The 20,647-nt window shown below is 41.8% G+C and overlaps 5 protein-coding genes across 5 annotated transcripts; 2 read left to right on the top strand and 3 right to left on the bottom strand.

Moving 5' to 3' along the window:
* Positions 1-398: 398 nt before the first annotated feature.
* EAF02_008585 (uncharacterized protein) lies at positions 399-1,466 on the bottom strand (the record flags this gene model as incomplete). The annotated part of the gene is made up of 2 exons (XM_038904633.1): positions 399-713; positions 813-1,466. The coding sequence occupies 2 exons, from the start codon at positions 1,464-1,466 to the stop codon at positions 399-401; spliced, it is 969 nt and encodes a 322-aa protein (XP_038755690.1).
* A 653-nt stretch (positions 1,467-2,119) lies between these two features.
* EAF02_008584 (uncharacterized protein) lies at positions 2,120-5,450 on the bottom strand. The gene is made up of 3 exons (XM_038904632.1): positions 4,778-5,450; positions 2,718-4,721; positions 2,120-2,662 (listed from the first exon to the last, which is right to left on the bottom strand). Exons 1-3 carry the CDS (start codon positions 5,146-5,148, stop codon positions 2,386-2,388), a joined length of 2,652 nt encoding a protein of 883 aa, XP_038755689.1. The 5' UTR covers positions 5,149-5,450; the 3' UTR covers positions 2,120-2,385.
* Positions 5,451-7,274: 1,824 nt separating this feature from the next.
* Positions 7,275-7,823, top strand: EAF02_008583 (uncharacterized protein; the record flags this gene model as incomplete). The annotated part of the gene is made up of 2 exons (XM_038904631.1): positions 7,275-7,376; positions 7,534-7,823. Exons 1-2 carry the CDS (start codon positions 7,370-7,372, stop codon positions 7,821-7,823), a joined length of 297 nt encoding a protein of 98 aa, XP_038755688.1. The 5' UTR covers positions 7,275-7,369.
* A 3,829-nt stretch (positions 7,824-11,652) lies between these two features.
* On the bottom strand, positions 11,653-14,493 carry EAF02_008582 (uncharacterized protein; the record flags this gene model as incomplete). The annotated part of the gene is made up of 2 exons (XM_038904630.1): positions 12,913-14,493; positions 11,653-12,869 (listed from the first exon to the last, which is right to left on the bottom strand). Exons 1-2 carry the CDS (start codon positions 13,235-13,237, stop codon positions 11,653-11,655), a joined length of 1,542 nt encoding a protein of 513 aa, XP_038755687.1. The 5' UTR covers positions 13,238-14,493.
* A 2,952-nt stretch (positions 14,494-17,445) lies between these two features.
* EAF02_008581 (uncharacterized protein) lies at positions 17,446-19,470 on the top strand (the record flags this gene model as incomplete). Its single annotated transcript, XM_038904629.1, has 1 exon — positions 17,446-19,470. The coding sequence occupies one exon, from the start codon at positions 17,446-17,448 to the stop codon at positions 19,468-19,470; it is 2,025 nt and encodes a 674-aa protein (XP_038755686.1).
* Positions 19,471-20,647: the final 1,177 nt, after the last annotated feature.

Genomic DNA, 20,647 nt, shown 5'->3' with positions numbered 1-20,647 from the left:
GATAGATATATATATAAAAAGATCTCCTAATAATAGATAGTATTAGAGAAACGCACGAAGAGATCTTGAGGAGGAATTCGGGATTGTAATAGTCTACTTTTTTTTTCAGATTGCAGGGACATGTGTTGGGAAGGGATAGATGTGGATGAATAGGTACCTATTGGTACATATTTTCTGCACGTGCTGAATGCTAGTTATTTGTTCCTTTTTTGTTAATTATTGATTTATCTTGTGTTTTGAATCCTGATGACGATGAATTCTCGAAAACGTAATATGATATGCTTTGAGTCTTTTAATATTCGGACAACATAGCACTCTCATCTCTCAGCCAAAAAACCCCATCCCATCTCAACCCATCCCATCCCATCACACAACCCGCACATCTCCCCTCCCAAAACTCACCCCCAAAACCCCTTCCCATAGCCAATACTCGCTCTCAACTTTTCCAAACTCGCCGCCGTCAACCTCAACCACTCGATATCCTTCCCTTGCCCCGTCCCCCTCCCCCTCGCATAAAACCCCAACGTGCCAATCTGCACCCGCCACGACTCGCGACAATTCACAAAACTATATTTCCCTTTCATCCCCTTTCCCTCTTTGAACGTGATATCGACTTTCGCGCTTGGGAGTTGCGCGGTGCGTACGCGGAAGAGGAGGGATCGGTGACCGAGCTTTTTCGTTTCGTGGAGAGTGCGCGAGCCGAGGGAGGTCATCTGGGGGAGGGGTGTTAGTATATCAATCTTCCAGAAAGAAGAGAAAAAATCGGCAATCGAGTACTAGAAACACAAACTCTAACGTAACCTCAAACTTACAATCGCAATCTCCACCACTGAAAACCCATTTGCCGGATTCGGCATACTCACAATCACCGCCGGGTGATCAAACGCATTCACATGCAGCTTCGGATCCACGTACGCATGATGCACAATATCTTCTTTCGACGGGAGCCACACGACGGTACCCGGTGTGATATCGTTAATATGATGCGATTGGATGTAATATTCTGGAGGCTGGGTAGTGGTACTCTTCCGAGTTGAGATGTTGAACACATTTTCGGGAATAAGTGGGTTTGCGAGGGAGAGAGAGAGGGAACGGGTTATGGGGGAGTGGATACCGGGAGATCGTTCGCTTGTTGATAGGGAGGAGAGAGCGAGTTTGTGTTTTTGTTTTTGGTTTTGTTTCTGTGGTGTTGCGATGAGTTTTGGGGGAGGCGGAGGAGGGACTTTCTTGATGAGAGGAGGGACTTTCTTGATGAGAGGAGGAGGGGGTGAAGAAGATGTTAAATCTATAACGATTGGTTTTTTCGCGGCTTTACTCTTGATATTCATAGGGACTGGAACTTTGACCCCGCGATGTACATCACCCTGCCGCGATACATTCGCTCGAACTTTGCTCTTCTCTTTAGCGGACTTTGGTTTAGCTTTTGCTTTCCCCTTTCCCTTTACTCCCGTTTTGAGTTTCGCCATCCCGATGTATAGAAATGTAATCAGCCCACTGGAATCGAATCTATATAGGGGGTAGAAAAAGCGTTCCCGAACTTATCAGGACTTCTCTAGACTTGGTCCGCGATGCAGATTCCTCAACCAGAAATATCAGACTATGATACGGTGTCGTCGAACAATACAATGATACAAATACTCTCCCCCAAAAATGCTTCCCTCAAATTAGATAGTAATTTCGACCCAAATCAACTCTTTTTCTTTTTTAAAAAAAGCCCCCCTAAATAATCCACACAACGTACAAACCCAACCAGCAAACAAAGAGAAAGCAAAAAATAGATATTCTTCCTCCAAGAATGTTTCTGGTCTTCTTTGTTCAGATACTTATCGAACAGAAGAATCACTTAGTCTAGCAAAGCAAATGTATATTTATAGATTCAATTGAAATGGAATCAACAGATCAAAGCGTGTGTGGTAGTTTTGATACGGGTATATTCAATTGGGTACGAGTACAACCTTGGAACGGGATCAAGTACGATATTGATTAGTCAGCATATCATTATGCAGAGAAATCACAAATATTATTCACGTCACAGGACAATCACAGAATGCATAAAATCACCATTCACAATTTTCAGGAGAATTTTTCCAATGGGTACGAATGGTAGAACATCAAGATCATATCTGCAAATTACTTCTCATTAACCTATTACACTATCTCGCCATCAATGCCCGGTCTCCTTATATATCCGAATAATGCAACATGAATACCGTATCTATCTTTATCCAACCTACCATCCAAGCCATGCAATTCATACAATTCTCAAACCCAGTAATATCCTGAAATTGGTATATACACATCCCCCTTCCTCGTATCTTCCATATCATACAATTCCATATGTATAATGAGATCCTCCCCAGATTCCCCAATCCCCATGATCCATTCTTAAACAATCTTATAAGCGATCTTCGCGATATAGAAGCAAGCTAGTCCGAAAAATAGTAAACCAGCTGTGATGCACCAAAACCATGTCAAATCTCCTTCATAGTCCTGACCAGGTACCCATACGTTCATACCCCAAAGACCAGTAATGATATTCATGGGTAAAACAATGGTACCAAGGACTGTAAGTTTACCAAGAACATCCGCGGTTTGTTCTTGACGTTCATTCATACGGATGTTGATTTGAGCAAGGTAATTACCATGAGAGCGAGCTAGGATTCTGTAGATGTGTTAGTGATGACTTTGATCATACTTCAACCCGAGGAATAACATACTTTTCATAGTGGGATAAATTTCCAGTCATAGTAACGATATGATCTTGAATATCTCCCAGATATAATCCAATCTCACTTCGTGGAGCAATTTCCCATTGCTCGTTGCATCTTTTAGCGAATCCCTTGATGACATCTGCTTTGTTGCCTAGCAGTCTGTAAAGACCCATAACTTTCTTTCGACAATCACCAACTCTTCGAAGCATGTCTCCTCCACTTTCTCCCGAGGTACCATCTCCTGCTTCAGATTTCTTTTCGTTATCTCGGGTAGACTTTTCATTCTCCGCTGGAGAGTGAAGTTTCAAAATAGCATCATCAATATCATCAACTTCATCTTCGATAGTTTGAATTAAAGGAGCAAAAACATCGGTAATATCATCAATGATAGCATATGATATCCAATCAGCTGTGAGTCTCAAGTAGTCTTTCAGTTGTCGAATTCGTCGTCGAACATTGGCCGGATGAGGTGTTTGAGAAAAGTGAAAACTGATAACCCCATCGCGGAAGACTACCACATACATATTGAGAGGCTCTAAGAAATTGTCGTTATTCATATCTTGCTCGAATGATCGATAATTCACAAAGTAATAATGTCGAAACAATTCAACCTTTTCTCGAGCTTCCTGCATTAAGATATCCTCAGCTGTCAAAGGATGTATACCAAAGGTCTTGGAAATGATCTTCATCTCCGCATCCGTTGGAGAAAGAACATCAAGCCACCAGGTAGGACGATCGCCATATCTTTTAGGCTTCTCTTCGAGCGGTGGAGTAGACTTTGGTGGCGATGACTTATTTGGGGACGCGTCATGGGAGGTTTGTCTAGAATGCGATTCTGAAGGGCGCCCTGCACGAGGAGATTCTGTACGTTTTGATTCTTGATTTGCCATATCAATTATGGACGATTGACGAGTTGCTGATTTCGAATCTTCGTTATTATGTCCCAGGGCATGATTGATGTATGCATTTTCTCGACGAATTTCCGTATCATCACCCTCATCCTCGGTTTCAGAATCAGAACTATCATCAATTATGGGACGATCAGGAATAAATAATTCTCTAAAACTTCCACCTGGTTGAACAAGTTCTGAAATTGTTTGACTGTGAATGGTGCTTGGAAATTCTTCGTTGAAATAAGTAAATCGATATGGTGCATCATCCTCCGCTCGATGCCAACCTTTGTGGATTGGTCGAAGCCGTCCATTAATCAATTGAGGTTCGGTGATTTTCTTAGCCCGTCTCTCTTCACTCCTGCCTTCTTTTTCAAATCTGCTCCAATCATCGAGGACAGATAAATTTGGAAATTTCCTTTTATGGCGTCGTGATCTGTATGCTTCATCTTCTTGTTGAGGAGCATCTTCCTCCGCCATTTCAGACATATCAACTGGAAAGCACACGTCTTCTTCAGCTTGTAATGCGATAGTGTGTCTTCGTTCTCCGTAAGATGATCCTTTGCGCGGGGTGCCTGGAATTGAATCATCCTCACATGCATCTTCTGGGAGAGACCTAAAAGATCTCATAGATCCTGCCTGAATAGAATCTTGCTCTGGTGAATGATCGCGAACCATTACATCTCCAAAGCTCATATTGGGATTTGTGGCTCCGAGCACAGGAGACCCTGGAACCGAGGGTGGATAGTTGACATTGTATTCATCATTCTGCCTAGCCAAACCAGATGTCGTCTTTTCGAAAATGGTCTTCTTTTTGCTATGATTTGATGACCTGCTAGAGCTTCGGCGACTACGTTTTCCTTGTTGAAGAAAATTATTAGAGCTTTTCGATTTCGAAGCGCTGGAAATAAGTGGAGTCCTCTCGTCGGTTTCTTCCATTAGAGCTTCATCATCAGAATTGCTCTTCGATTTACTAGTGACAGGTCTTCGAGAAACGGTTTCCGACGATTTGAATGGATTATTGTACGAAGGTCGACTGAAAGAAGGACTGTCATACATCTGACCGAAAGCGTTTTGACCCATTGTCGAAGGTCTTCGAGGTCGCATACTTTGATGATCTCTGTCGCAAGACGATGTTAGGAAATGCTATGTATTATATGCCATTAAAAGACTCACCTGTGATCCAAAAGTTCTCCGCTCTCAATACTAGTATTACTCAAGTTTCTTCCTCTATAGAAGCTTGACCTTGTTACACTTTGCGGAGCATTTCGTTGTGCCATTGGCGTTTCAACCATACCATTCCCATCCTCAGTTGATGCGGCGAAAGATTGTCTTCTTGGTCTCTTTTTCTTTCCACCTCGATGATTATTTCTCTTCTTCTTAGAGTTATTCTTCTCTTTCCCGGTATTGGGCGTTGAGGTCGCATTGAAATCATTGGAATGATCTTGTGGTGGTTGTAGAGCAGTAGGTTCCGGTCTTTGAGGTATTGTGCCACGAGTATTTGAGCTTGTAGGCTCCGTCGCACGAGGTGGAAGTGGTGCAGACATGATGTGGGAAATCGTGTATTTCAGTCGAGAGACACCAAATGTTTCTTCGACCGGCTGATACTCGATGCGAGGTAAGATAAGTTAAGAGTCTGCAAACGGGACCAATTGAATGATGATCCAATCAAGGTAAGCTGCTTTAACCTGCAAGGAGATAGATAATAGCGATGGAATCGTTTATCGCAATACGATACATTTGTGATAGGTAAAACGAGGCGAAGTGCAGAATCTGATCTTCTTTTTATTTTTGACCAGAGAAGAAAATGGAGATGAGAAATGAAATGTCGTGATGTTGTGTGAGTTTATGGGAGGAAAAGTTGGTTTTTGATTTTGGGTCGAGCAAAAGCGCTATCTAAGCAGCTAAAAGCCCGAGTAGGCTAGTTCTACGGCCATTTATCAATTATGACGCCTTGGAACTTGCGATATTCCGAACCAAGGAAGAATTCGACAGGAGACAGTCTTGGTTGGAAGCTTAACCTCACTCGGTCCTTGGCTTTACCGTGGACGATCAAAAGAGTGAGAGATGGGAAAAGAAATATAATTACGAGAGAGTCAAGAGAGTCGAGAGTCAAGAGTCGAGAGTCGAGAGTCAAGAGTCGAGAGTCAAGAGTCAAGTCACATCTATCAAATACATGGTCAGAACATCAAGAATTCAATTGATACCTCCCTCTCTACCTTCCATTAGACAACGCCACCTAGATTCCCTAGATACTAGATACTTCCTTTGCGGGGTCGAGAACCGTTTCTATGCATATTCTATCTAGGTACATATCATCCTCAGCCATTTCGGTATAAAAGTATTTATATATTCGGAATTCGTAAGGAACCAGGGACAATGTACGATCTAGCTCGTATAGAGTCATCATTACCATCATCTAATAAGTCACTGATGATTGGTTGAGAAAACATCATCGGATGTACCTACCTACCTGGTACAATATTGATGTCGTGTGCTCAATTGCTTATTTGGATTAAGATTCTGAAGCTTTTTACTGTGCATATACTTTGTATAACGTAGTTTAACACCGAGTGGGCCATATCACCGAATGGGCCACTTCAAAATACACCAAAATTAACGCTTTTTTAATATTTGTATTTTAATAATCAATCATTATTTTTTAAAAGAAAATTAATATAAAATAATAATGAGAATTTAGCTTTTTATAAATCTATTTTTGATATAAAAATTTCTTATATTTTCTAAAAATAAGTAGAAATTGTCACGATTTTCGTTACAAAAAAAACATTTCTATAATAACTATTATAATAAATTGAATTTTCAATAAATAATTAGATTTTCATATTATTTATATGATTAAATTTTCCAGTTTCAATCTTTAGAGAATTCTGTCTATAAATAAAGAAAGTGCACGGTTATGCACAGACGAATTTTGTATGTAAAAATGATGGCCCACTCGGTGATATGGCCCACTCGGTGTTAAACTACGTTATATCTAGTATCTATCTTATACATACGTTTATATATAAAAGCAACATTTACTATAATAGAGATACAGATAAATAAATGAGCGAAACAAGATCGATAGAGACATCTCAAGAATTATCTAATTAATATCCTAACAATACCTTCCCTTCAAATCTGACGATCAAAGATTCAAAATGCTATTCGATACTATTATTAATAATATTGATAACATTTAGCAACCAGCTAACGTTACTCCACCCCTCAAGCTTCCTCACTGATTACAACCCCATTTCAGTGCACGGAATCCATCACATCACATCACACTTGAAAGCTTCACGAAATATCATATTGGAACATACATTGCAGAGTATTGAACTCTGAAAAAATACTATCATCGAGAAACATCCAAGTGTGAAAACCCAATCAATCATTTGATTAACTATCAAATCCACCAAAACCACATGCATCGTCGTTGTATCTACGATGATGAAATTGGAGATATTAGGAGGTAGGAATCGAGTACCCTTTCAAAGACCTTCTTTAATTAAATCATAAATTGATTTCAAGTAGAATACTAAAATCTGAGAAGAGTAAATGAAAATTTGAGTTTTCATTAAATTTACAAATAGGATGATGTGTGTTTGATATGATATGGAAGAGAGATTTAAATAATTGAAATCCTTTCAAATAGTACTCAATTTCCGCTTCTTAATTCGCTTATAAGGTTAGAGGTCGTGTCGTCTACTTGATGTATCATCCACGCGTCTCTTCCAATCATTAGACGATTTTGATGAATAGATGGAAAGTAAGATAAACCTCCTGCACGGTAGAAAGACTTACAACAATTGAACACCAGTACACAAACCCCAGAACATCCACAAAAGAATCCCACAACCAAAAGTCACACCCCCTCCCCCCAACAACCCCCACATCACAATCCCAAACACACTCACCAACCTCAGCGCAACCACCTTCCGATTTCCTCAATACCAAAAAATCAAACAATCCGCGATTCCACAATACGCGCCCATCACCACCATGGAGGTATCGACCGCGTGCAGATTTCCCTGGATGTAGAAATGAGAGTCAGGAGTCCGAGGGTACTGGTGCGCATGGTGTGACCGAAGTAAACGGTTTACGCAGAGGGGAGGAGGCGATGGAGGGGGCGTACCCAGGTGAGCAGCGCAGAGCGCGGCCGAGAGAGTCTGTGGAAGAGCCCGTCGAGGAATATGGGAGGGAGGTGAGGAGGTAGGGGATGTGGTTGAGCGTTGTGGTTGGGAGGGGGTTTGAGGGGTTGGGATGGTGATGGTGATGGTGATGGCGATGGTGGGGATTGAGGAATGGTTTTGAGAGTGAGGTTTGAGGTTTTTAGGGCTTCGATAAATCAAGAACAGGAATTCGACGTCTCTTTATGACTAGGAAATGAGTAATCCCAACTGCTATACTCCGGGATCTCCTGAATGAATAAATAAATATGTATATTACGCGAGAAACCTATCAAACATTGCGTTGGCTAGTCCTTACACATAGCCGAAAGATAATTATATGGAAATCGAATCGAGCATCATCAACATCACTTCTTTCCGTTCAAATCATGAATTCATTCCATACGAATAAGATAACAGAATGAATCTACAATCAAACAAGCGAATAAACACCTGCGCATTTACATTTACATTTTGAGAATTTTGTATAATTAGATATTTTCCATATAAAGAGAACTAAACAAGCATGACGAAAAATAAAATGTTGAACTCCTTCTAGACCTGAAGAGTAATCATTTCCCGCTTGATGTTTCGCTTAAGAGAATCCAGAATCTAGATGTTAAGTGAATGAGATCTCACTCCTTATTTTTTAATACTGGATTTCGAGTTACTTATTACTTTATCTAGATTTATTTATTTATTTAAGATAATACATTTAATAAAATACAGAAGAATCATAGATAGAAAATCGTGCGGGATATCGATGCTGGGGATTCGATATTCGGTTGGAGATAGAGTGTGATATGTGGAAGTTGGGATGAGAATAAGATCTTGGGATTGGTTCTTTGCTTTTACTTGATTGATGCATGCTGGGATGATGAGATACGGTATAGGGGATTGCGGTGGATGAGTTGAACTGTGATGGGTGGTTTGGAGTGGATGGTTTGATGGGTTATGCTGCTCATATGATTATTATTATTATTATTGAATGATATCAAGGAAAAGTAAGTAAATATCTGAAAGCGATGAGTAAGTAGTATACAATTTACAGCAACATCAATATCCAAATTCTCTCCCTTGATAAAATTCCTACCTAACAACGCATACAAATATAATTCCAACATCCCTCATCCGAAATTCCCAGCTATCTACTCCCAAAACTCTGTGCCTCTTCGTTTGATCCATACAAGCCATGAGTGATCTCCAATTAAGCTAATTGTTCTCGAACGGGTAGTGATACTATATTGATACATGAGCGTATTTCAAAAGCTAGATTGAGAAAAATTAAAAAACAGGTCCACCGTGACCATGCAAACAACTGTTGGATATAACTTCGATAAAATAATGAACTTCATACTCACAGTTCGGTTTCTCTTCTCGTTAAAACCTCTAAGATTTCCTACCACAAATCTACATTCTCTTCACATACCTCATCAATCCTCATCAAACCCCCTTCTCCCTCAAACCATCCCCTCACTCCACCAAACAGCACCCGCAAAACATATCTCCCACCATCCCAATCGACAATCTCCCCTCCAAATTTCCCACACCCCAGATCCACGGCCCCTAATCTCCAGCAACAAACAACGCAATGAACCCAGAAACAAAAAACACACATGGGACATCCTCTCCAAATTCCTCGCCCCCTCCTCTTACCCCTCCTATCCTCCATCAACACACCCGTCATCACAATCGCACTCCCTACAACATCCCAAGAACTTGGCTACGGACAAGATGACATCTATAAGTTTCTCATCTTCACCTATCTATCATTCCCCTCTTCCCAACCCAAACTTTCAAACCAACCCCCAACACCCCAGGAGTAATCAACACCTTCCTCTTCGCCTCCACAGCCCCCAATACCTCTTCGCACAAACCTCCAGCAACCTGGTCGACGTACCCCATCCTCATCTCGCTCTCTCTTCCACCTCAGCAGCGATATCGCAGGCGCTGCCACAATTCCCCATCCCTCATCGCGGCCCGCACAATCCAAGATCTAGGCACAAGCGGCCTGTACATCCTCGCCGATATCATTCTCTGTGATATCATCCCCCGCGCCATCGCGGCCCCCATCTAAACGGCGTTCTATCCAAGGCAGCGATTAGCTCGACCATCGCACCGGTAATTGGAGGTATCCTCGCACAGAGCAATTGGAGATGAGTATTTTGGATTAATCTCCCTGTGTGCGCCGCGGAATTTCCGATTCTTCCATCACATCTCCGAGTTCGGGATCCTCAAAATCCGGAATGGAGAAACCCATCAAACGCGGTAGATTTTCTCAGGAATGCGATATTCATCCGAGTTTCATTTCTATACTTCTAGACTTAATAATGAGCGTACGCGATATCCCCGGAAATCATGGCAGATAATCGTTCGTTCCTCTCACTCTCAGTCTCCTCGACTGATGTATCTCCCACCTCTACGAATCTTCCACCTGTTGATGCACAACTCCCATGCCCCTCGCCTCTTCCAGCACCGCACATCTGCAAGTTTCCTCCTCATCTTCCTCGGATCCATTGTCATCACTCCTGCGAACTATTCCCCCCCGTCTACTTCCAAGCTGTGAAAGAAGCATCCCGCTCGATTCCGGTATCGACTGTATCTAACATCTCCCATTCGCGCTGGCTATCATCCCCATTGACCGGCTCAGCGCAGCGTTTCTATCGAAAACCAATCTCTCCATCCCTCCCCGCAGTATCAGATCCGCACTCTACACCATCAAATCCGTACCTCTAACACTACCCGCAACCTCCAACCGCGGTTCCTGGATCAGATACTAAATCATCACATCCAGCGCATGGGTTTAATTTTCACAACTCTCATCTGCACGCTTGTTGCTACCGATGCGTATTCATCTATGCGTTCTTTTGGTTTTGTGGGGTTCGACGAGACGATTGCGTCGATGGTGTTTAATCAGATTGATGATATTTGTAGATGGTGCGGGATGAGGAGGTGCGTGGTTTGGATAATGGACAGGCGTATGTATGCGTATTTGAATAAGGGACGATTAATGCATTGTCTGCTACAACTCAAACCCAAGTAATAGCCGTCTACATAAAAGCTCCCCAGGTAATCTGGCCAATACTCATCACTATTTCTTCCTTTGGATTCTTTCGTGTATTTATTTATAGAAAAGCATGTAGAATTAAGAAAAGAGAAAGGAAATAAATTCAAATTAATAAAGAAGGAATCTAAAAATCATTAATAAAGATGCTCGATATAATTCAGATGATTCGACAACAATTTGACAGTACAATAAGTTACTCTCACATCCCCAAAACCCATTTAATTACTTCCATGCCTTAAATTGGAAGATAGTACCTATACTTCCATACCTTGTAGATTCAATAATAAAAGAGTAAGCTCTCGCTAGCACAAAACAGATTCAGATTTAAAATAACTCGATTCTCACTAAAACCCAAACGGATTCCACAGCAAAATACTCCTTTTCCTTTCCCCTTCAACTTTTCGATTTCTATTCTGATTCCATCTAGTATAGATTGGAATCTATAGTTTGCGATTAACTCTATATAGATTGGAAATCTAAAAGACGTATTCATTAAACAATGATCGGTAAAACTCGAACTATGTGACAGAATTTCCTCAAGTAGGTATATGTCACTCGATAATCCCCAAGCTATAAGGAAATAAAAAGCAACTTCTAACCAAGATTTGATCATCAAGATCGAAATTCATCCGCTAGATCTCATGTATAGTATTGATAATACTCAAACTCCTCTAGATTAGACGTAAAATTTATCACAAAGATAAAATACCAATCAAACCAAACACAACATGAATCAAAAAAATTAGTAATCAAACTCCAAAACAAAACACACTATCCATCCTCCCACCCCCCTCAAAATGACCCAAACCTCAAGGCCACAACCCTCTCTCCCACTCTTGCCCCCTCAACGGATCCCCAAAAACCACACTCAACCCATACCCCCCCCTCCCCGGATTCCCCAACCCATCCTTCCCCGTCCCCGCTGCTCCATCTCTAAAACTCTGGAACCCACCCCCTCCATACCCCCCTACCGGTCCCCCTATCGCACCCGCATCCTTCTCATTCTGATCCTTGATCGCTTCCCCACGATCAAACACAAAATTTTCAGCTTGTGGTATCCATGTTCCGTTTCCCCATACTATATGTCTGCGAAGTGCTATATTCCAGGAATATGATGATTCGAGGGTACCGCCAAAGATGGAAGATTTGAGCAGGACCTCAAAGTCGATTAGAGAGCGTTGGGGTGAAGAGAGAGAGGTATAGATCGCTAGATCTTTGGGATGAAGAGTAAGCAGATTGGCAGCCGTAGCGACGTGGATATGATATGTAGTGTAACTATGAGCGAGAGAGGTAAAGTGTTTGATATCGGTTTCAGAGGTGCAAGCGAGATAAATTACTCGAAATTTATTGTGCTTGCATGCTTGAAGATAATTTTGAGTTTGCTTCTCCACACCGGTCCAATTGGCTGCTTTTGCGTCTTCACCTGTTCGAAGATGTGCGCCATAGTACATTTTATCTTGTATTCCTTCACTGGCATTGAATCGAAGATTGTACTTTTGAGACAGTGCGTAAAGGACTGTTGAGGCGAGAGTGCGGATTTCTTGATTGGGCCGAATTAGTCGTCCAAATTGAGAGACAAAGTCCGGATTATCGTACTTCAATGGCCAATGTAGCAATGACTCCTTGATTGTCACACGCATTGGCAGCTTTTCCGAGAACTCAAAATTTATTTCATTGAGCCAGGTCGTAAAATCATTAGCCCATGTGCCAGGATTGGCAAGGGGAGATTCGAATGGTTCTTCTAATTTCTCTGGGGATAACGAACCCGGATCAAGAGGATGTGGATTTTGAGTGCTAGGAGCCGTATATAAATCATTGATATGTGGAATAAACTTGATTCGAGGGCATGCTCCAGTCAAAGATTCTTTAAAGAAATCAAGGTCGAAAAGGTATGAGAATGGAACGTGCGCAGTATTATCCTTTTCTTTCCTACTCTGTAAGCCGGTATTCAGTTCTGGATCCGGTGTGTTTGGCCTATCATTATGAGGTATCCAAAGTTTAAGTTCTGGGATGACAATTGATGTTGCTACACAGTTAGCAGACGAAAGATTAAGGATGAGAGATCATACCTCCAGCTTCAATGGCATATCGAACACAATTCAATAGTATATTTCGAATGTTCGCAACTCCTCCATATGGTGCTTCACATTGGAAAATCAACCCTTCTCTCCATTCCGTGTTGTCGCAGACTTCAACTAAAGTCGAATCATCAAAAGGTCCATCAATATCTGTTCGAAGAGCCTTTTGGACGAAGATCCCTTTCTTCCCTGAGACAGCGATTTGAAGTGTCTCATGATAATCGTGATCTGAAAAAAGATAGAACCCGAAACCAATAGTAACAATGAATATTAAACCAAACTTGAAAAATTGAAATGATTGCTGCGACAGGACCATTTTTGATCATTCGTGAAACTTGAAGATGAAATTATAGTAAGGAAAGTACAGAATGAAATGGACAGAGTAATCGTTAATACGTTGCAATGATATTACCCCTTACGGTATGATAAGACTGAAAAGGAATTTGATGTCTCAAATCAGGTGGACGGTAGCCATGTAAGTGTGGCGCGTATATGAAGCTCGCTCAGCAAAATGATATGGCAATGATTGTCGTATCATTCTGTGATTCTCATAAAATACGACTTGATTCAGAAGAAAAGATATAGTATTGAGGCAAAAAGTAAGGTGATGTGGAAGTATATATCACGTGTATAATAAAGTCAGGAATTCTTCTCATTTTTTACAAGCATGAGAAGCATGACAAGCATGACAAGATGTATTGAGGTATTTGCCAAGGTTTGAGAATGTGGGATAGACGCGATTGTGTGTACACATCACATCGTATACCAAAGTTGTTGATCAAGCCCAATGGATCCGAGTCACTCGATTCAGAGAGGAATATGCAAACATGATAGGAAAAGAAGTGTCGACGATATCAGTATCGAGTGTCGCAAAGTACAGCATTTTCATGATGCCATTCTCTTCCTCTTCACTCCACCTCGTAAGACCTTACCAGACACTTCTTGGCCCCAAATTCTGACAGGGATGGTATCAAAACCTGGAGCTCTGGAGTTTTGACATTCCTTCCATCGTAAATCTCTATCTCATCCCGTGTTCTTATTCTTCTTCGAGATGCTTGTTTATTCTTCATGCATGAACCATGAAAACGAGCACACACCGTACAATCCAAAGGGCCGAGACGGATAGGTTCATTCTAGAATGTGATATCGCAATGTCGGTGTAGCTAGCTTCAGCCTTTTCGTGGTATTATTGTCATATCGTGAAAATATGAGGGTTGAAAAATGAAAATGGATGAAATGAAGAGATGGAGAGCAGAGCTAGAATTCTCAACTAGAAAAAGAAGTTGGGCCGGAATTTCTAAAAGTAGAAGGAAAAGAAGTAGGTATGCATAAAATACCTAGCACTTATGCATGTTTGATGTAGTACAGCATATAAGAACAAGGAATGACTTTTCTGTCCAATCGAATTGTTTAAAAGATCCCCAAGATTCGAGAAAACGCGAAATATACGCGTGTGAATATCTGATGATTAAGCGACGCGTCTTTTTGCACCACCAAAATAGAGAGAAATGAAAGAAAGTGGAATGAGAGGAAAGAAATGAAAAGACAAGGAAAAGAGGGTAAAGTGAAGTGAAATGAAGTGAAGAAAAGAAAAGAAAAGAAAAGAGTGGAAGAGAGGAAAGAAGTAAAAGAATAATCATTCGATAGACTATCTTTAATACTTGAACTCGACCTTGAAATAACCTTACCTAATTCTTACATCATCTCTTGTTAAATACTCTAATCTCCATTTCTCTTTATATCTTTGATTTAATCCATTTCATTTCATCTCATTTCATCTCATTTCATCTCATCCCATCTCATCCCATCCCTACATTTGCGTCTAATCAAGTTGTCTTTAAAGTTCAAACTCAAAAGATTCTCCCGTCTTGTCGTTTCCCTGACATTTGACATTTGGCATTTGACATTTAACCCCTCCATTTTCTTTTTTATCTACCTACCTATGTATCCCTCTTGATGTGGAGTTACTACCATCTTAGGTACAGTAGGATCATTCACCAATCACAATGTTGGTACGAGCCAAGTCGATAAAGTCCTACTACGTACGTATCTAGGCAATTCAGATAGGACGATAAGTCACAACCCTTGAAACAAAGCGTTTCTCTTACCTAGGTAGTACAAGTAGAGAAGACGGAAAACATCATATCCATCATATTCATCACATCACATCACATCAACAGTCTCGGAGCATTGGCCAACGCTGTCCCACTCCTTTTTCCAAGACCTGCAGGTCCAAGAACTCCACACGAGCTTTCACCAATTCCTACTGCATACCATACATGGCATCCATATTACATACAGCAAGTACCAGAACATGGTGTTCTTCCTGCGACTCGCTGGATCTCATGCAATGTAACTGCGTGCAGCGTGTCCTGTACCTGCTGTAAGTCCTAACTGTCAAAATACCCACTCGTGATGGAGATGAACAACAGATGATGCTGCACCATGCCATGAATCCTGGTCAGTGCAGACGAATGTGCTTTGCAGATGGAAGTGTGTGCACCGTGCCAGTATCCAATTCTAGTGATTCTCATCATTCTAGCCATGTCGCTACTGCAACATTGTGGACATTAGCTGCCAACTTATAAGGACATCCCCAAAAGAATACGAAAACCAGGGACTTTGCGTAACCTACCTGGGTATTTCTTGCCGATTCATCTGGATTGGATGTTGGCTGAAGCTATAAAATGCCAGAGATGTAGGTAATTATAGACCGATGAGAAATCTACTTACCGGTACCTACGAGTCTACGAACCGACGAGGAGAGAATATCTGGTAATAAGTACCGTTATTGTATTCAAAATACATTATTTATTTTCTATTGCGATACTTCATCACCCTTCACTGATCGCAACTAACACTTGGAGTTTATTTCTTTTCAAAGTATCCGAAAGTGCATTGATGAATTGATTTGTTTTGATCGTCAGCTTTGGACCAATGAAAACTCAATATGGCACAAGATTCATTGAGAACCAATCATATTCCCCCATTCGATGAAATTCTGACGCGCCAAACCTCATTTTGTTTGATCCACTCTCGAGCCACTTTCACCCAATATGGACGCTTGACCCACTTTCTCTCTCTTCGCTTCACTTTCACTTCCACATCGAACCTACACACCCTCACACCCACCATACCATTCATCCATCCATCCATCCATCCATCCATCACCCACCCACCTTTAACTCCTTCCCGCCGCACTTGCCTTGCCTTGCATACCTAATCTTTCCTTACTATCCTATTCTATCCATCTTCACGACACGATCCGACCTCTGAATAGCTTCCTCATTCTTCTACCTTACTCCCGCACGCCTATCGCCACTTCAATTCTAGTTGATCCGATCAACAAGACTCTCGAGGAACAATCAACCTCCTTTCTTCGTCTTCGTCTTCGTCCTCATTAAATTCGCCCCTTCACCGAAACAAGTATCATCGAAATCCCGAATCGCATCGCATTCTATCGCATCACCTCGCACCGTAGGAAATTGGAAAGGAATTAGACACCCGAATCAAGATACTCCCTTGTCTCGGTCTCGGTCTCAATCATCGATTTCGCTCAATTGTCTCTCTTGCGCCTTGAGTACGGTGATCACCATTTCCTATCCGGCAGACGTGCGCCATTTCACAAATACAACATTCATACAACAACATTCATACAACAACACCACATTTGTCCTCCCTCGCGATCTGCGAATTTCACTACAGCACACATTCTTTTATTCCACTACTTCGCTTCTCGCTCGGATTTCTTTTCCTCGTTCTGCTGGTAGAGCAATCGATTATCTGGTAATAATATTTTCACAACGGAATTTCAATCGTGCGACCGCGATAAAATAATCATAATATTTGAAGGGTGAATATACCAGAAAGTCAATCGCGACGATACGCGCGCAAAAGTCAACAGTCAACTATCAAAGCACGGCCGCAATCAATCAATCTCCACAAAGAATTAATCTCACGATACGCCGGGACCCTCTACAAATTGTCAATCAACTGGTTGAAAGAATCGCCCTACCCACGAATACCGAGTCATAGCTGGGGATTCAGTTCCTGATTCGTTCAAGCCTATCAATTAAATCACACCCTAATCATTGATTCGGTTCTTCAAGATCGTCAACATCAAATTGTTTATGCAGGGCCTCCTTCGCACCAGTCTGCATTCAGAAGGAATTTTCCAAAACATCTATTGACAGGATCTGTTGAAGTTGGGAGGTAAATTCAAGCTTCACATTGGCTTGAATATATTCACTTCGCTCGCCCCGAATAAACGAACGATTTTCTTCATTTACCTTTGATCACCCACCAAAACGTTCGTTTTCTGGATTCTTTTCACAATCCACCCTCTTTCTCGATCTATTCGACTTTTCCGGCCTTCTCATTACACTTCACGTCTCCTGTAAATTGAAAAATTGCATTGCAACGAGTGAGATTTGCTTCTGGCGTTCTGTACAAGATCGAATTCCCACTTTTCCCATTTTACAATTCAGTCAAATCTGAAAACGTTTCAACTAATTCATCAACACGATGTCACATCACCATGAAAATGGGTCAAATACCCTTCCTCGGGGTTTCCGCTTTCATCATCTTGAAGGAGATCAGCCAACTACACCCGAACCCTTCGACCTTGTTGGATCGGAGGGTCCACCTTCTCCACCCCGTCCAAATCGTTTAAAGGTCAGACGACGAAATGTGTCGAACTTGCAAGCACCAACTGAACATTTTCTCGCTTCTGTTGCAGCTGCAGATATCCCTATCCCTACAATCGAGGAGCCACAAATAGCTCCCCACGTATCGTCAGATTGCGATATGCCAGACCGAGACCCACTTTCCATCAGTACATCTTTCTTGGCCCCGCATACATACAATACAAGATTCTCATCTCCTCCGAAAACTCCAATACCTACTTTAGCCATGGAAGAAACAAACCTTCAACGTCCCGATTGGAGAATGGGACTCTCGTCGCCAAGTGAGCTTGATATTGAACGACCAACATCTGCCGCATCGCTACGCTCTGAAGATTCATTTTACAGTGAAGGCCATCTCTCAAGGTACTCGGAAGATGGTAGTTGTACAAGTCCCGAGTCCGATTGCGCCGATCCATTCTCATTTCCATCATATTCAAAAGCCAAGGGCAAGAAGCTACACAACGAAGCCACCAAACCCAATGATACCGTTCTCAACGCAAACCTCCGTCACAAAACTCGAAAGGATGCACCGTGGACTTCAGCAATGAGTTCTCATTTGTGGTCGGTCTATCTCCTCTATCTCCAAGATCCAGTCGTGACACCTTTTCGAATTGGAGCGTGCGCTGTGCCTCCGGAAGGTGTATGCCATCGTGTTGCTCGACAAGCAAAAAAGAGTTGGAAGGGACCTAGAGGAATTCACAGTGCCAAAACTTCCAATCATCCATCACGTGCGGCGCCTTCTGAACGCGACCAGCTTGCAACCCCAATTGGAGATCGACAACGAACATACACACAGTGGCCCCACACAAGCTCAGCTACTCGCGCACATCTTCGCGAACTTTGCAAGACAAAAGATACCAGCGCTGTTCAACGACATATGCACCTTCAATCTAGAAATTCTACTCCTTTTACACAACATAATCCTCGTTCACGATTCAGAACTCCCGAGCCACAAGTTCCTGTTCCAAAGACTTTCAATACTAAAGATATCTCAATATCGTTAACGACAAGTACATCTGAAACCATGCAACCAAATGGACCTTTAGCTCAACTAGCCACTTCCCAAGAATCTTCCATTGCTAGACCGCGCAGATCAATGTGTCAACCTAGGGGCTGGGTTAGATCTCGTACCACAAATCTGAGCTTGGACGACTCGAGAACTCGAAGTCTCGGGTCACCATTCATGGCTCGGACGTATGGACCTAGCTCGACCATGGATGGGGCATTTGATGAACCTCGGCCTTCAGCTTTTCGCGTTCATTCTGATACGATATCAGGTCCAGGACCTGCACCTCGTCTTAGGTCACCTCTTCACTTTGATCCTCCTCGTCCTTCAAACAACAAGGAGCACAAAAGGCGGGTTCAAAATCATTTTGAAAATTTAAATTTAGGTGGAGCTACTTTGAAGCCAAATAGCATGAATGAGCAGATATATGGTATGCCTCTCTCGGGAAACCAACAGCGACGAGTACGGACTCGAGCATTCACCATCGGTGATGATCTTTTCAGAACCCGCATGCCAGGATTGTTTCAACCTCTTCCAATAGGATCAGAAAAGACGGGTCTTGTTCCCGATATTAGTCCGTCGCCAAGATCCCAGCCAAGGTTACTTCCATCCGCCACATTCGATGCTCCACGTTTACGATCGCCTTTTATGGAGAAACCAAGTAATACATTTCCTAGAAGAGCTGCTCATCACCAAAAGACACCTGTTCGCCACTCTGGAATAGTGACCATGCATAAACCACGTCACTCGATAGATTCTTCTGATTTTGATGAAAGGCCTTCACTGCAATCAAGACTTACTCGACTTGATACCAGGCTTGCTGAAATTAGAGAAAAGGAAAATGGCAGTCGAAATTGAGATAGTCCATGTATTGCTGTACAATAGACGATCGATCATTGTTCCATCGCCATCTGGGATACGTTTATTTCTTTGTCTTGCATATTTGCGCTTCTCTGGCCATGATATCCATGAATTATGCGCTGCTGCATATGGCGCAATTTGGAGTTTCTTCAATTCGAATTCTCAGCTTTCGCTCATCGAGCCCCGCCTTGATGATGGCAATTATACTCTTCGTTGAGGCTATATAGCTTCTTGTTTTTAATCGACATTATTTCCTTGTATTATAACTTGCTCTACTTTCCGGGATTGAGATGAACGGCACGTTGGGAAATGATTGTAACGATTTTACGAAATATGGTTGGAAGGGAAATATGATATTTTATTTGCCTTTTATAATATTGAGCAAATGGTTTTTCTTTTTCTTTTTACAATCCTACTTATGGTGGATGTGTGGTACTTAATGGATATGGATATTATATTCGGGAATCGATGCTGTGCATATGAGGAAAGGGAAATGGTATGGTTTTAAGGGGGTTTATGTAGATACGGGATGGGAACGGATGGATAGGATGGGAAAAGAAATCAATGTCATACAACTACTTCTTTAAATTGGTCCTTTGGGTTGGTGTGACGTGTTACTTATAGTGATTTCGATAGTAAGCAGAGTTGAGTAAAGTGTTGGGGACTTTGTGTGTATGAGAAGTGGCTGTTCAGATGGGTGATTTGAAGCTAATTTGTTGGCGAGGGGGGAAGAGGGGGGGATTGTCAGATTGGTATTTTTTATGTTAAGGGCATCTTCTTTCCGATGGTAGATGGTAGTATCACTGGAGAGAGGTCCTAAGTTGGATTAGGTATACAGCATTCGCGCATCTATAGATACTAGGTACCTATTCTCTCGCCTCTCCTGTTCATTTTCTGCTCATCTCTCTCTATTGGTGGTACCAGTAGTCTGAATAGGTACAATACCGAATCGAAGGGATGTGGGATGTATGTTTCGAGTTATATGGATGGATGTGAATGGTTTATATGAATGGTTTATTAAATAATTCATTTCGAGGAAAATTGAAAGAATGAAAGAATGAAAGTGTTTATTTAATCATCCGAATGGGAATGGTTCCCTCCCATGTTGGTTGAATTTCCTGATCTCAGCTTAGCTCTTGATATGTTTGTTTTTATTACAGCTAAGAGCGAAATC

This window comes from Botrytis sinoallii (assembly GCF_014898435.1).
Source record: "Botrytis sinoallii strain Bc 23 chromosome Unknown BSIN_016, whole genome shotgun sequence".
NCBI classification, from domain to species: Eukaryota; Fungi; Ascomycota; class Leotiomycetes; order Helotiales; family Sclerotiniaceae; genus Botrytis; species Botrytis sinoallii.
Note: the sequence above shows the minus strand (reverse complement) of the source record. Positions and strands in the feature narration are given on the sequence as shown.

Excerpts from the sequence above, each read along its gene's own strand:
- EAF02_008584 (XM_038904632.1), bottom strand. The coding sequence starts at position 5,148 with ATGTCTGCACCACTTCCACCTCGTGCGACGGAGCCTACAAGCTCAAAT. Across the intron at positions 4,722-4,777 it reads GGAGAACTTTTGGATCACAG|AGATCATCAAAGTATGCGAC; the intron begins GTGAGTCTTTTA and ends GTCTTGCGACAG. Across the intron at positions 2,663-2,717 it reads AATTTATCCCACTATGAAAA|AATCCTAGCTCGCTCTCATG; the intron begins GTATGTTATTCC and ends ACACATCTACAG.